Source organism: Trametes versicolor (genome assembly GCF_000271585.1).
Source record: "Trametes versicolor FP-101664 SS1 unplaced genomic scaffold TRAVEscaffold_6, whole genome shotgun sequence".
NCBI lineage: Eukaryota > Fungi > Basidiomycota > Agaricomycetes > Polyporales > Polyporaceae > Trametes > Trametes versicolor.
The window spans coordinates 1,629,453-1,642,456 of NW_007360326.1; the positions used below are offsets into that span (position 1 = coordinate 1,629,453).

General features: G+C 61.1%; 4 protein-coding genes across 4 annotated transcripts in view; all 4 read right to left on the reverse strand.

The window, feature by feature from the left end:
* The window catches only part of TRAVEDRAFT_29154 (uncharacterized protein), a 5,133-nt gene extending 4,396 nt beyond the window's left edge, over positions 1 to 737 (reverse strand). Inside the window, exons 1-3 of the mRNA XM_008040007.1 lie at positions 339 to 737; positions 230 to 287; positions 25 to 174 (exon numbers count right to left, since the gene is read on the reverse strand). Of these exons, the coding sequence (XP_008038198.1) occupies positions 25 to 174; positions 230 to 287; positions 339 to 473 (343 nt within the window). The 5' untranslated portion in view covers positions 474 to 737. The remainder of the gene's footprint in view (positions 1 to 24; positions 175 to 229; positions 288 to 338) is intronic.
* Positions 738 to 8,653: 7,916 nt separating this feature from the next.
* TRAVEDRAFT_29155 (uncharacterized protein) lies at positions 8,654 to 9,466 on the reverse strand. The gene is made up of 4 exons (XM_008040008.1): positions 9,398 to 9,466; positions 9,157 to 9,336; positions 8,770 to 9,096; positions 8,654 to 8,714 (listed from the first exon to the last, which is right to left on the reverse strand). Exon 3 carries the CDS (start codon positions 8,932 to 8,934, stop codon positions 8,773 to 8,775), a length of 162 nt encoding a protein of 53 aa, XP_008038199.1. The 5' UTR covers positions 8,935 to 9,096; positions 9,157 to 9,336; positions 9,398 to 9,466; the 3' UTR covers positions 8,654 to 8,714; positions 8,770 to 8,772.
* A 106-nt stretch (positions 9,467 to 9,572) lies between these two features.
* On the reverse strand, positions 9,573 to 10,409 carry TRAVEDRAFT_29156 (uncharacterized protein). The gene is made up of 4 exons (XM_008040009.1): positions 10,350 to 10,409; positions 10,069 to 10,298; positions 9,700 to 10,007; positions 9,573 to 9,637 (listed from the first exon to the last, which is right to left on the reverse strand). Exon 2 carries the CDS (start codon positions 10,257 to 10,259, stop codon positions 10,104 to 10,106), a length of 156 nt encoding a protein of 51 aa, XP_008038200.1. The 5' UTR covers positions 10,260 to 10,298; positions 10,350 to 10,409; the 3' UTR covers positions 9,573 to 9,637; positions 9,700 to 10,007; positions 10,069 to 10,103.
* Positions 10,410 to 10,444: 35 nt separating this feature from the next.
* TRAVEDRAFT_72143 (uncharacterized protein) lies at positions 10,445 to 12,990 on the reverse strand (the record flags this gene model as incomplete). The annotated part of the gene is made up of 8 exons (XM_008040644.1): positions 12,933 to 12,990; positions 12,720 to 12,877; positions 12,587 to 12,658; positions 12,470 to 12,531; positions 11,712 to 12,417; positions 11,335 to 11,656; positions 11,021 to 11,282; positions 10,445 to 10,538 (listed from the first exon to the last, which is right to left on the reverse strand). The coding sequence occupies exons 2-8, from the start codon at positions 12,837 to 12,839 to the stop codon at positions 10,445 to 10,447; spliced, it is 1,638 nt and encodes a 545-aa protein (XP_008038835.1). The 5' UTR covers positions 12,840 to 12,877; positions 12,933 to 12,990.
* Positions 12,991 to 13,004: the final 14 nt, after the last annotated feature.

Below are 13,004 nucleotides of genomic sequence, written 5' to 3' on the forward strand. Positions count from 1 at the left end.
CGACAGATGAACAAACCCTTATACCCTCGGCCCACTTCTCAAAGGGCTCAGCCACTGCAGTCTGAAGCTCCTTCGCGACGCTCTCGTGGAGAGCACCCTCAGTAGCAGCCTCCGCGCGCAGGCCTCTGAACGCCATGAGTAATGACGCGCCATCGTCGACGTCAAACACAGAGCCTATAAAGTGAGCGCGTCAGACGTGCATATAGTACTCTGGAAGGCCATAACATACGAGCAGGCGGGGGCGCATTCAGTTGAGCAGCGATGGCAAGCTCTGCCGCGGCACGCGTCTGAGCACCCTAGTTAGCACGGTCGTAACGCAGCACAATAGCTGCACGCACCCGAATGAACGCCGCAATCTCAGTGTTCTCCCCAATGCTCTGTTCCAGCTGTCCATACAGCACCTCTACGCCCTTCCGGTAATCCTGCGTCCAGAACGAGTTCGAGAATGTGGTCGGGAGCGAGAGCACAGCCATGGCGAGTTGCGCGGTCCGTAGTAGTCGTTAGTCGAGTGTCGTCGGGCGGGCGTCGCGCCAGGTATACGTATGCAAGCTATTCAAAATCGGCGGCCAGCAGGGTGGTCGAACAGGGTCAACCGGAGAGGCGTGTCCGTGAGGCGTCAACTGGCCGGGAGAGGTTATAAGCACCGTGGAGCCTGCGTCCGGAGGCGCAGCGGGGCGTTGGATGTGCGTGGAAGACGTCTGGCGGCAGATGGGTGCCAGCGAGGTGGTGGTATTGAGAGAGCCGTGCGGGAGCGGTGCTGCACTGGCGCACAGGCTGGCGGCGAGACACTGGACAGGAGCGTACCCGACTTCACCGCCACTACCAAAGAAGACGACCTGAGACGCGCCCGCCCGGTCGCTCTCCCACTCGCCCCGCTCACACCAGCGCTCAAGCGCTCAGAGGGCACGACGTCATGGCCGCTGCCAGTGCTTGAGACGTGCGTCCACGCCGAGCTTTGGCAGGGCTCGCGACGCCGATCGCAGACGTCTCAGTCTGTCCACGCCCTCTCGCCTGTCCTCTGCGCAGTGCTCCCTGCCGCCCATCTCAAGCCTTGCCCTCGCCTGTCCCCCGCCCGCACTTGCGCCCTCCCGTGCGGTGAGCTCTCTTTGCACCCCCATCGCCTCTGTGTACACTTGGCCAACACTGGCCGCCGTCATCTAGGACGCGACCGTCCGACACGACCAGTTATCCCGCATTTACACCCTCCGGAATCACTCAAACTTCCCGTCTCGTCCTCACATTCTCAGGCAACGCGAAGCGGTCGTGCTACATGCTCCCTTTAAAAGAGCAAACCCGCCGCGTGCGTCCCGCGCCCATAATTCGACATACACCGCCCATTCCGACGCCCACTGACGTCCCTCAGACTTCAATCTGTAGCTGGCCCGTCTCGCATCTATGGGGAATCGTGCACAGCACATTCACCTCAAATCTGACGAAGCCCCATCCCGCTCCGACGCGATCTACGCTCACAATGTCCGGAGAGGCGCCTCGCATACGCTCCCCGTGGACGCTTCCCGCGGCCCGCACACCTCGACTCCCGCCACGAGACCGACAGACGCATGTCGGCCAAGCTCGCATCGCGTCGCCTCTACACGTGCGATGGCGCTGCCCACGCCCTGCGCCCGCAATCTCGCGCACGAGACAGCGACCTCCCGACGACCTCCATCTGCGTCTCAGCCGCAATTTGCGCTCCGGCGCGCGCGATGTTGCGACGAATCGCTGCATCGCTATATGCACGTCGTTCGGGTGCGTTTGCAGCCCCCGCCCTCGCGAAATGCGCTGACAGTGTCGCTTTTTCAGCCCGCTCGCGTCTAGAAACGCGATTCGCGCTCGCCACATCCATCCTCTAGGCCCCTACGTCCACACGTAGGCTCTTCCGACCCGCATCGACCGCCCACGGCAGTTCCAGAGCCCTACGACGACGTTCGCACGCGCACCGCGCGTCGGTCCACGGGCAAGCCCGCAGACACGGCGTACCCCTCACGCTTCGACAACACTCCGGGAGCACTCCAAAACGAACCGAAAGCCGTACACGAACCTCGGCGCATACACACACCGCCTTTCCGCGCAATCCGAGGACACCACAAAACTCGTCATATTCGGCCGACTTCATAGGCCCCAGCCCACACTCTGACTTCTCGCCGCCATCCCGGGCCCGTCCCGCGTCCCACAACCACGAGACTCGGTACGTACACTCTCACAGACTCTCTCCACCTGTACCACCGCTCACAACGGTCGCGTCTCGCCTCATTCATCCTAGGCGGCCCCGTGCACCCCGGCCACCCACCATGCTATCCACCTCGCGCTCCGACGGTGCGTCGTGCGCCCCCCAAAACAGGAACGCATACTCCACTCACCAGGACGCACACGCCTGCCCAAGCGCGGGGCGATCCGCGCACAAAAAATCCGCGCCTCCACGGCCGATTTCATGGGCGCCCGCCCGAACCCAGTCGTCCCGCGCTCGCCCCACGCCGGTCCTGCCCCCCAGGGCCGCGCCACTTTGCAGGCACAGCCGTGGGCACCGCCTGCGACGGCCCTGTGGTTTGCAGAGGCGGGTGCCGACTTTGCGTCTCGACGGCCTCGTCGGTATTTGGGCCGTTTTGCCCGTCGGCGCCGCGGACACGAGACACGGCGCACTTGCCCCGCGGACGCTGCACCGTCTCGCGGGCGCGACACATGGAGCGTCGACCGCCCTCGCACGGTGCTGAGCGACGCGTCCTCAGAGTGGGCGGCGCGGCGGCGGGGAGGTCGCGGGCGTGTGCGGGCGTCTCGAGGTGCCCCGCGCCCGGTCGGGGCAGCCCGCGGCCAGTAGGTGCAGCGTGCGCCCGTCCCCGGCGGACAGGCACACGCCACACCTCCTGGCATTGGGCTGCACGGCGACAGCGTGTGCACGATGGGCGAGCGTGCACCTCGTGTGTGTCCCGCCTCCCAGCCTCTGCCGACTGCACTGCGCCCGTCTCTACGAAGTCGCACCCAGGCGCGACGGGTGCCTCGTTACCGCTGCCCGAGCCCGTCACCGTCGACGGCCCGCCGGACAGACGTCCCCAGCACGTGTCCCAGCGAGCCCGCAGCCAGGCGGTGAAGTGCACGATGCACGGACGGGGGGCGGGGAACATCGGCCCCGCAGCCATGCACACCGCCGCCCAGCACATCAAGGGGGCCTCGCCCGCGCCGGGCCTCTATGTACGTACAGTAGACTAGTGAGGCCGCCGTCCTTCCCGCCTTCTCCTCCCGCTGCTGGGCGCGACCTGGCCCACCCACCGCCGCCGCGGGTGCTGCCTCCGACGGCCGTCGCATGGCACGTTCACGCTGGGTATGAACAGGTCAGCCACCCCCCGCGCGCGCTCTGGCTTGGCGGGACTCACCTGCTATTGCAGAGGACTCGGCGCGACGGCGCGACGGCCGTGGAGAGCGCGCGGGTGACGGGCGCGCTGAGGGCACGAGAAAAGGTGAGTTCAGCACTCTGTTCCGAGGAGCGGGCAGGGGCGCACGTACCGCAGCTGCACTGGACGCGCGGGTGCGTCACAGCAGGGCAGGCGGAAGCGCAGGACGGGAGCGGTGTGCCCTAGGCACGTACCGTACCGTAGCGTGCTGTGCCTGCGCGCCCCTGCTACCCTAACCATACGCGTATGTACATAGTGTCATGCTGCTACCTCTTGTACCGCACGCCCCTCACCCGCTGCGCCGTGCTTCGCCCGCCCTCTCGTGGTATCGCAGGTGGCATGTCGAAGCTACAGGGGATGAGGCAGAGCGGTGAGTTCGACGAGCTGCCATGCGCGCGCGAGCAATCTGCTTACGTTGTGGGTTTCCAGCAGCGTGCATGACGCGACAGACGAATGCCAAGGTCATAGGCACCTCACCGAGGACTACCTCCCGCTGCGCGGCCATCTGGATAGGCAAGGTGCATGGCATACCATCGTATGTGCACACCAGACTAACTCGCCTCACAGTGCAGCCCCGAAGGCATCAGTTCGCGGAGCCAGGTGAAGACGATGCAGTCTTTGTCTGCACACGTCCAGCGCCCGCCCGCCGCAGAGCTAGAGCAGGCATGTCAGGCGCGCTCTCACATTCTGGGGTATACACTGACGTACCGTGATTCGCGATGGCCAGGCTACTATTTGCAGCTCTAGAGGGACATGCGAGGCGGTTAGGACGTTGCTCGACGGCCACCCAGCACACGACGCCCCGAACGACGCCTTGTGCCAGCAAGGCGCAACCCCTTGCGTCCCACCGCGTGCGCCGTGACCAGCACGATCCAGCACGTCAGCACGGGTACAAGCTGCGACGGGAGCACGTACCGAGCCCCACAACGCCCGCCGCAAGCCTGAACTGCAGCTCGACGCTCGCGCGCACGTCCTGCGTTTGTCCCGCGGAGCGCGACTTGTGTCCTGGATGCGCGCCCCCTCCCGTTTGGCACATAGCTGGAACCGCAGGGTAAGTGTCCAGTCACGGATGTCTAGGACATGCTGACGTACCGCTGCGTGTAGAGTAATGTTCTGTGGGGCAAACAGTGGCGTAGTCCGCGATTCGCGATGCGCGGGAGCGGACGGCGACAGAGGGAGGAGAAGAGCCCGGCGACATCGCTGCGAGCAAGTGAGGGAGGGAGGGGAGAGGGTGAGCACGCCCGCGTCGTAACCTAACCCGTACTTATCCTCGACATGCTTCAGGGCCGTCCTCCGTTCCCGTCGTACCATGGTCCGTGCGGCGACCACACACTCGAGCCCAGCCCTCCCCGGCCGTGCGGAGACGACAATTTGCCCGGGCAAGGCAATGATCTTACGAGATGGTCGGGGCCCCAGGCAACCCACCGAGTTCGCCGGGCGGCGTGCCAACCAGGACACGACACGCTCAGCCGAGAGATACGGGGCGAGCGGGAGAGGATGCGCACGGACGTACCGCGGGAGGGCAATGTGTACTTACGCGGTGCGGCGTGTGTCACCGTTGTCTCTATTCACAGATCCAGGACGCGCTCGCTTCGGACGCCGGCCGGCGCTCGGTACGCGAGGTGCCACGGACCGCCCCCGTTTCGAGGGAACACCGTCTACGAGCACCATCGCATCCGGCTAGGTACACTATCAGCGGGCACATCCCGCAGGCTCGGCGGGGCGGGAGCAGCGATGGTGGGTGCCCGCCCCCAGACGTTGGGGTAACAGTCCTCCCAGATCCCTCTCAGCATGCATCAGACCTCAGCACATGTACGCAGTCATGATATATAATTTGTGCGGCCTCGTACTGCACGCGTGCAGTGCTCCGAGTCGCGAGTAGGTATGTTTGGTAGTATTGTGCGTACTGTGCCAAAACCCCAAGCGCGGCGTCCCCCGCGGCGTCACAAAGAGTGGTCGCCAATGGACCGTGTGCAATCGCAGCTGTGGCTGCAACTGCAGAAGTGCGCGGTTGTATATTCACAGACAGGCTCCTATGCGCCCGTTCGCGCTGATGCTGCCATGCGAACCTCTCAATGAATCCCGCCCTTGCACTACCTCCCGCAGCCTGTGTGCGCGCACGCGCACGCGGCATAGCACACTCGCCAGGACGGCCTTGTTCGGGCGAGCATGTGCATGCGGGGGTCGTGCTTTGCATCCCATCTTGCCGCTCGCATTGATGTGCCCCTCGTTCATGAAACCTGTCTCGCGAGCTCCGCACCAGTGTCGAGATAGACGAAGGTGTTGCCCTCGCGACGTCGCGCTAGGGGCAACAAACAAAGTCAATGATGATCTTGCATGATTCGGCGATGCCGGACTGCCGTACTCACTGCGTGCACCATGGATTCCAGTCGTTCTATGCATCGAGGTGTTGTGCTGGACAGTGTCTTTGTCGCAGGGGAAGACATTCATGCCTGTGCTGTATCAAAAACTCACAAATGAAGCTCATGGTACAGATGGTAGTGTGCCTCCACTTACCTCGTCGAGTGCGAGAGGGAGCACGCTGGGGGTGCTGAGCACACCGCTGTCTTGCACAATTTGACATTGACCCGCTCCTCCGCACCGTCCCGTGCTTCGTGCAGTAGCCTTTGAATGTCTTCAAGAGTCGAGCCATACTCTGCAAAACATGAAGGCTATCTGACAATCAGTATGTTCATCATCGACCGAGTTCGTGACGGTTTCGGCACGAGCATGTCTTGTAGCCTTTTCGCTGTGCATTTGTGCCGTAAATCGTGGGCACGTATATTGAAACTAAGCTCACCATTGCTATAAAAATGACCACACAGTTTAATGAACTTGTCTCAGCACTGGTGAGAGCCACTCCCAGTGCACATCATACCCATGACACAAGAGAACACGCTGAGTCGGTGCACTCAAGTTATGACCGCTCAAAGCCTTCGGACTGACTAGAAGACGCTGTTTGGCATAATTTTCCCAGGCTGTTGAATCCCTCATCACGGGAGCCTCTCACGCAGGCCTGGTAAAGCAGCATCGGGTCCGTCGTTGAGGTGAGAGTGAGTGAGCAGGTACACGGCGGCTAGTCCTGACAAGTTTAATGCCCGAGATCATCACAGCATTGCACATTATGTCAAGATGTGGATTATGTAGCACCATCACTGGACTGAAAACGAGTGCAATGGAATGGTCCGAATGGACCGGTGGAGTGGCCAGTGGTGGTGAAAGCGAGAGTTGAAGTCTACGAGTCGCCGCACTTGAAGTGTCGAGCGCATGCACAGGTCGAACCTTCTTACCGGAAAAGGCAGGTCGGTAGATGGCCATGTCAGGCTTGCTCTCGCGCTCACACCTTGGCTTCTGCAACAACAACAAGCACAGCGACTTGGCCGAACGCTCGCGCGGCGTTTAGTAGACAGTTATGGCACGCATGCAAGTGATGTAGGAGTACGAGATCGCGATGCAGGGTCAAGCGAGAGCGCCCGCGGCTCCAACATCTAAGATCTGGATGGCATGTCCGATGATACGTGCAAATATTCGGCCTTTCGGCCGCGCTCGTTTGACATGGAATGTATCACACATCTTGATCCACTATTGATTTGCATGCTCGGTATAGTGTCCAAGAAACTAGAAGTAAAGAGGTCAGGATCAATAGTGTGGGGAGCAGTGTGCTGCACACAGTATTATTCCTGGTCCCCTCCAGTTCTGGACAGACAGGAGAACCCTGAGAGCGATCCAGAGCTTTGGCTAGCAAAGGCCGTGTGTGTTATGATTATCTGCATTCCAGGCTCGCGGCCGAGAGCAATAGTGAGCATAAATATATCAGAGGGAGCCCTGAACAGTGTTGACCATTTGAGGCATTTCCGATCACACCGCAGCCACAATTTCCCACAAATGCATGTTTTGATTGGCCAGGTATATAGACGGAGGTTGAGATATAGTCCAAGCGAAGGGGGGCTGCTATCGTAATTCTGAGATATGGAAGCCTAGATTTTGCCGTGGGCGCTGTAGGCAGGCAGCCATCATTTGCCATAATCCTCCGTGGCAGCCGCGGCGCGCCCACACGCGGCATAGTAGCGGCACCGCACATCTGCAGCCCCATGCCAACCGCATGTGCTCAGGGCCCAATGGGACGCTCATGGCGGAACATGTCCCTGCACCGGGCACCCTTTCTCTGCCTACCTCATCCCCACTCTCTCACCATGCAATGCCCCTCCCATCGCCCACACCTGCATCACCCTCCTCCTGCTCAATTGTGTACACTTGCCCTCCTCGACCGGCTCGAGCGCATCTGCGAACACCTCCCATCAACGACGGGGATGCGGCGGCGTACCGTCACAGGTGTTGCCCACGCAGGCTCCATCTAGTGGATCATGCGCTCGGGTGGGCATGGGCCAGCCTTGCACGATGTCGCAGTTGTGAACCATTGTATCTGCAGTGGAAGGATGGTGAGTACCTCCTAGCTGCACAGCACCAAGTGTTGATTGCTTACCCACTGTATTTATGATGTCTTCAGTGCATATTGGGCGCGCGCAAATGATGAGACGTCCGAAGACAAACACATCCAACTGCGCCCGTATCCCGAGCAGCACCCACCTTTACGTGCAACGACGATGACAACCTCGACAGGGCTGCCCGCAGCCGTGGTCGCAGGCTGAGCAATACATGCTAGCAGGACACTCACGCTCACGCTCGGGCCGGAATGTATCAGCTCCCGTTCTACCTGCCAGTGCGTCATATTTCGCGTGCTCCTGCAAACATTCACAGCTGAACATCGACTTTCGAGTGCAGGAACACGGGAGATGTGACCGTGCAGGCCGCGGACGTTCGCGGGTGCTCCGGGTTGACAGAGCAACACGCCGAGTGCGGAGACTTGGTGCGTACCCAGACATCGCCCTTTGCACATACACGCGCACTCTTACTGACTTGTCTGACGTCGTAGGTGTTGCCTTCATGTCCGAGAGAGCAAGAGCGAGGGCGTGAGAGGGGTTGTGGTGGGACTTGGCAAGGTGTGGCGCGCGGCTCTTGGAATGGTAAGCAGTGTCATCTTAGGCGCCCTCCTTCCTCTTCTCATTCCAACTGGAACTCAGTGCGTTTGGGGCCGCCTCGCAGTGTTTTCCACCTCTTTCCTCGTCCTTTCGCGCCCCTGGATAGCTAAGAGCAGCGATCAAATGAAGGCAACACCTAGCCCCTTGCCGAAGCCTGTCATCTGCATGATGGCTGCGCGAAGTCCCCGACATATCAGGCACAAGGCTACCGGGACTCGTGCATGTAGAGAAGGCAATACACTCGAATATACCTTGCACGTCCATCTGTTGCGGTAGCGAGCTCTGACTCACGGTACGTACCGGACTTGTCAGTTGCATTTCTCACATCTTGATTTGGCCGAAAGCAGGGTTCACGTACATATTGGACTTACCAAGATGTGGCCATACACGGCCGAGCAGGTGCGGGTGGGGGCGTGGGCGGAGGGCGGCGGAGTTGCGACAAGTCGCGAGCGGGACTCGCCTTTCACTCTCGGGAGTAGCCTCGCTTGGGCGCTAGCGTCCTGCGAACACATTACAGCCGGCGAGACACATTGTAACCCTCCCTCGTGTCCTCTCACAAAAACAAGCCACCGCTCACTCAGTACGAGACTCCACGGTGTGCGTATGCTCTTACATTATACCCCGTATCCCAGGCGCATCAAGTTGAGGTCGAGAATTAGTCGCCCACTAGATAGGTATGGGTATGCATTGACCTCGTGTTGTTCAGATACAAGCACTTACTTTTGAGCTTTCAGATAGGGGACTGTCCTCTCTCTCCTCGCGGGCTGCCGGGCATGCACGAGGCGAGCACCATGTCTGTGCAGTACGACGCCGGCGGGCCCGGAGTGCGTTCAGAGACATTTCGCGCTCTAAGTGCACCTTGTCGGGGCCGCGCGAAGTCGAAACTTTCAATCACCGCTCCTAATTAGACCTGCGTGAGTAGTACGTTCTTGGTCTACACTCTCCGAGGCCTATTGCTCACTGCTAGCCTTGCAGAGAGCAAATCCGGCGTTACGGGCGCATTCTGCGGCCACCAGAGATGGGATGACAGACATGCAAGGGAGGGGAGAGGTGGTGGGGCAGAAGAAACCCGCGATGCGGGACTTGGACGTTTCGCAGATCGACAGGATAGGCGCCGGTGGCCCGCGAGCGATCCCCATCTGCCGTGCCGCGCACCGCGAGCTCACGCATGCGCTCGCGCCGCGGACACGCGCCGACGGGTGCATCGGGGAGGTGGTACGTACTGTTTGTCCCTAGCAGGTTCGGGCTCCCGACTGATGACTTTCGCCGGTGTGCAGAGGGAAATTTGGCGGGAAGAAGCGCGTCGGGGGAGCGCGCAGACACAGCGCCGAGTCTATACAGCGGGGGCGAGTGGGAGAGGTGGCAGAAGGCAGCTGTCGAGGGCGCGGGCCTTTGCAGTTTCGAGTTCTGTCGAAATAGGCGCCCGCATGCGGCCGAGTGCGCGCGTCTTGCGCTCATCCGGACGCGGCGTCGAGGGCCATCCACGGTCATGCGGATGGGATTATGGAGTATTTATGATGTGTCTGCGGTCGATGGAGATGACGAGACTTGGCGCGGACGTGCGAGTCGTCCACCAAACTCGCAGGTAAGCCGCTCAGTCGCTTGGTGCCCCTTGATGACTAGTACTGATGGTATTCATGCGACAGCGCCTGCGTGGCAGCGACTCTGCATTCCGGACGTCTCACCGCCGTTGGAGAACGCTCGTCGCAGGTGGTCGACTCGTACATGGCGCGCCCAGCACGGGTATTCCGAGCTTGGGGCTCGCTTCGAGGCAGTGCTGTGACGATCCGCAGAGGGAGTTCTTGTAGTACGTGTCGGATGGCGCCAGGAGACTCATAAATGCGCTACGGCCGCATTGTCCGCGCGCGCGGACACGGTACGCACCCCCTCCTTTTCTACAGCTCGCGGCTGATTTTCCTGCTGGCAGACGGCAGAGTTGAAAATCGTGCGGAGAGAGCCCACCAGGGCGGGCGAGCCGACTCGACGACCGTGACAGAGACTCGAGAGCACAGCGGCAAGACTTCATCGTTTCGAGCCACGCTTGATTAGGCGCCCGTTTCCGACCGAGTGCGCGACGAGTTCTGGACGGTTTTCGTGCGGTCGTCCTTTGCGCGAACTGCGTTGTCGAGATGTCCTTAGCACTAGTAGTCCATAATGCGAGTTTTCCGTGCGTTTTGTCGAGCCCGAGTGCGAGAGCGAGACCCTCAAGTCTTCCCTACCGATGCCCACTCCAGACTCACTACCCACCCCACACACCTCCTAATACCCACTCCACGCACTTACTACTATCCACCCCACACGCAGAGTCCGTAAATCTTGTCCTGGCCGTGAATCCTCTCTCTCGTAAGTCCCCCCACCGCTGCCCCCCGAGTCCCAGTCGAGATCTAGATACACACCCGCGAGCACCAGCACCCACCGCCGGCTCGCCTGCCTCGCATCGCCACCGCACACCGCCACCCGCGCGCGCACGCACACACACACACCGACCTCTCGTTGCAAACCAAATATATTTTGTGTCGTCCGTATATGTACATGCTCGCTACCCCTCGCCCGCCCGCCCGCCCGCGCGTTCTCAAACTCGTCCCCCAGCTTGCCCACAACCCCCCGGGGCCGGCGACGTGCCAGTACGCGTTGTCCGCCCAGCGGCGAAGGTCGATGCCGAACACGACGTCGGACTCGTCGTGCGAGATGGACTCGTACACCTGCGCGACGGGCCGGAAGGGCCCCGTGCGGTAGCGTTCGATGAGCACCTTGATATCCTGCTCGGGCTGGTATGAGGCGATGAGCATCTCGATCGTCTCGTTCGCCGTGCTGTACGCCTTCGACACCTTCGCGAGCGTGTTGTAGTACTGCGTGAGGACTGAAACGCCAAAATTCAGATTACGTCCGTACTCGGGTCGCGCCGAACTTACCAGTCTTGACAGCGCGCAGCCTGTCCAGCTCCCATTTTTGCAGAGTCTTGAGGGTGTCCTCAATGCGCTCCTCAAGGCCGAGACGCTGCCTGTCGAGCTTCCGTACCGCGACACGGTACTCCTGGTCGGCAACTTCCGCGTCGCGCCGGGCACGGACGTAGGGCGGCTCCGTGTTTGCAGCGAACGCTTTCGACACGAGGTTCGCCAATCCGCCGGTACGCTCAGCAATGTTTTGGGTTAGCGGAGACAACTTGTCCATGGGCGTAAGGACTTGAGCACCAGCAGCCTTGGGCGGAGGAGGAGAAGCATCAAGCGTGAAAGCCTACCAAACCCTTGTCATTAAACAGAGCAAACACAACGCATAATGCAAGCCTCACCTTGGGCCGGAACTGGTAGAACGAGTCGTCCGCGTTCTCAAAGTCATTCCCGAGCTCGCCCAGCCGGCGGAGCAGGTTGTACTTCTCGGTAAGAACGCGCGCTGCGACCTCGGCGTGGTCCAGGTTGCCCTCGAACGCCTTCACGTTCGTGTTAAGCCAGCTCGCGAACTCCTCGCCCGAGAAGCAGTCCTGGTACTCGCCCAAAAGCGGGAAGCGCACCGGGCGCAAGGGAAGCTCCTCTTTCGCCTTCTTCATCAGCGCCGACACCTCCGTGGGCGTCATCGAGATGCCCGCGACATCCAGGGGCGGCAGGGGCGGTGGCGGGACCGGGTCTGTCTCCAGCTTGGGCGGCGCGACCTTCGCTGCTGCCGGCGGCATCTCAATGGGCGGCGGCGACAACACGCGCTGCGGAGTGCTTGCACCGCTGTCGGTAGCACGACCCTTGCCCTTGTCGAGCTTAGGGCCCGCCTTCTCCTCCTCGATATCCGCATCAAATTGCACGTCTGGTTTCGGGGCGGCGCGAGGGTGCGCCTGCGTACCAGCGTTGAGGCGGAACTCCTTGAGGCGCTGCGTGATGCGCTCGGACATCGTCGCCTGGCGCTGAGGTGCGCGCGGGGCCGCATTCGGGTTCGCGCCGAGGGGCTTCAGTTTCGGCGACGAAGTGTACTGGTCGCCCACAGGGTGTGTGATGGGCGCAAAGCGGGCGCTGTGCATGTGCCTTAGCGATGATAAATGCACGGGCATGGGCGGCGACTCACTCATCCTCGGCCTCGTCCGCCTTCCGGGTTTTGGTCAGGTAGTCACTCTTAAGCTTGTTGACCTATTCAGCAGTTAGGACGCGTTCTTCGCTTATGTGCGTGAAGTGATTTACGCACCTCGGTCTGTGCAACCTCATAAGAGTACATCCAGCCATCGAGCAGGTTTGCCTTGCTTCCATGAAGGCGCTCCTGTCAACCGTGAGGTGTTGAGTGATCACATTCGTGCCCGCCCACCGACAGATGAACAAACCTTATACCCCTCGGCCCACTTCTCAAAGGGCTCAGCCACTGCAGTCTGAAGCTCCTTCGCGACGCTCTCGTGGAGAGCACCCTCAGTAGCAGCCTCCGCGCGCAGGCCTCTGAACGCCATGAGTAATGACGCGCCATCGTCGACGTCAAACACAGAGCCTATAGAGTGAGCGCGTCAGACGTGCATATAGTACTCTGGAAGGCCATAACATACGAGCAGGCGGGGGCGCATTCAGTTGAGCAGCGATGGCAAGCTCTGCCGCGGCACGCGTCTGAGCACCCTAGT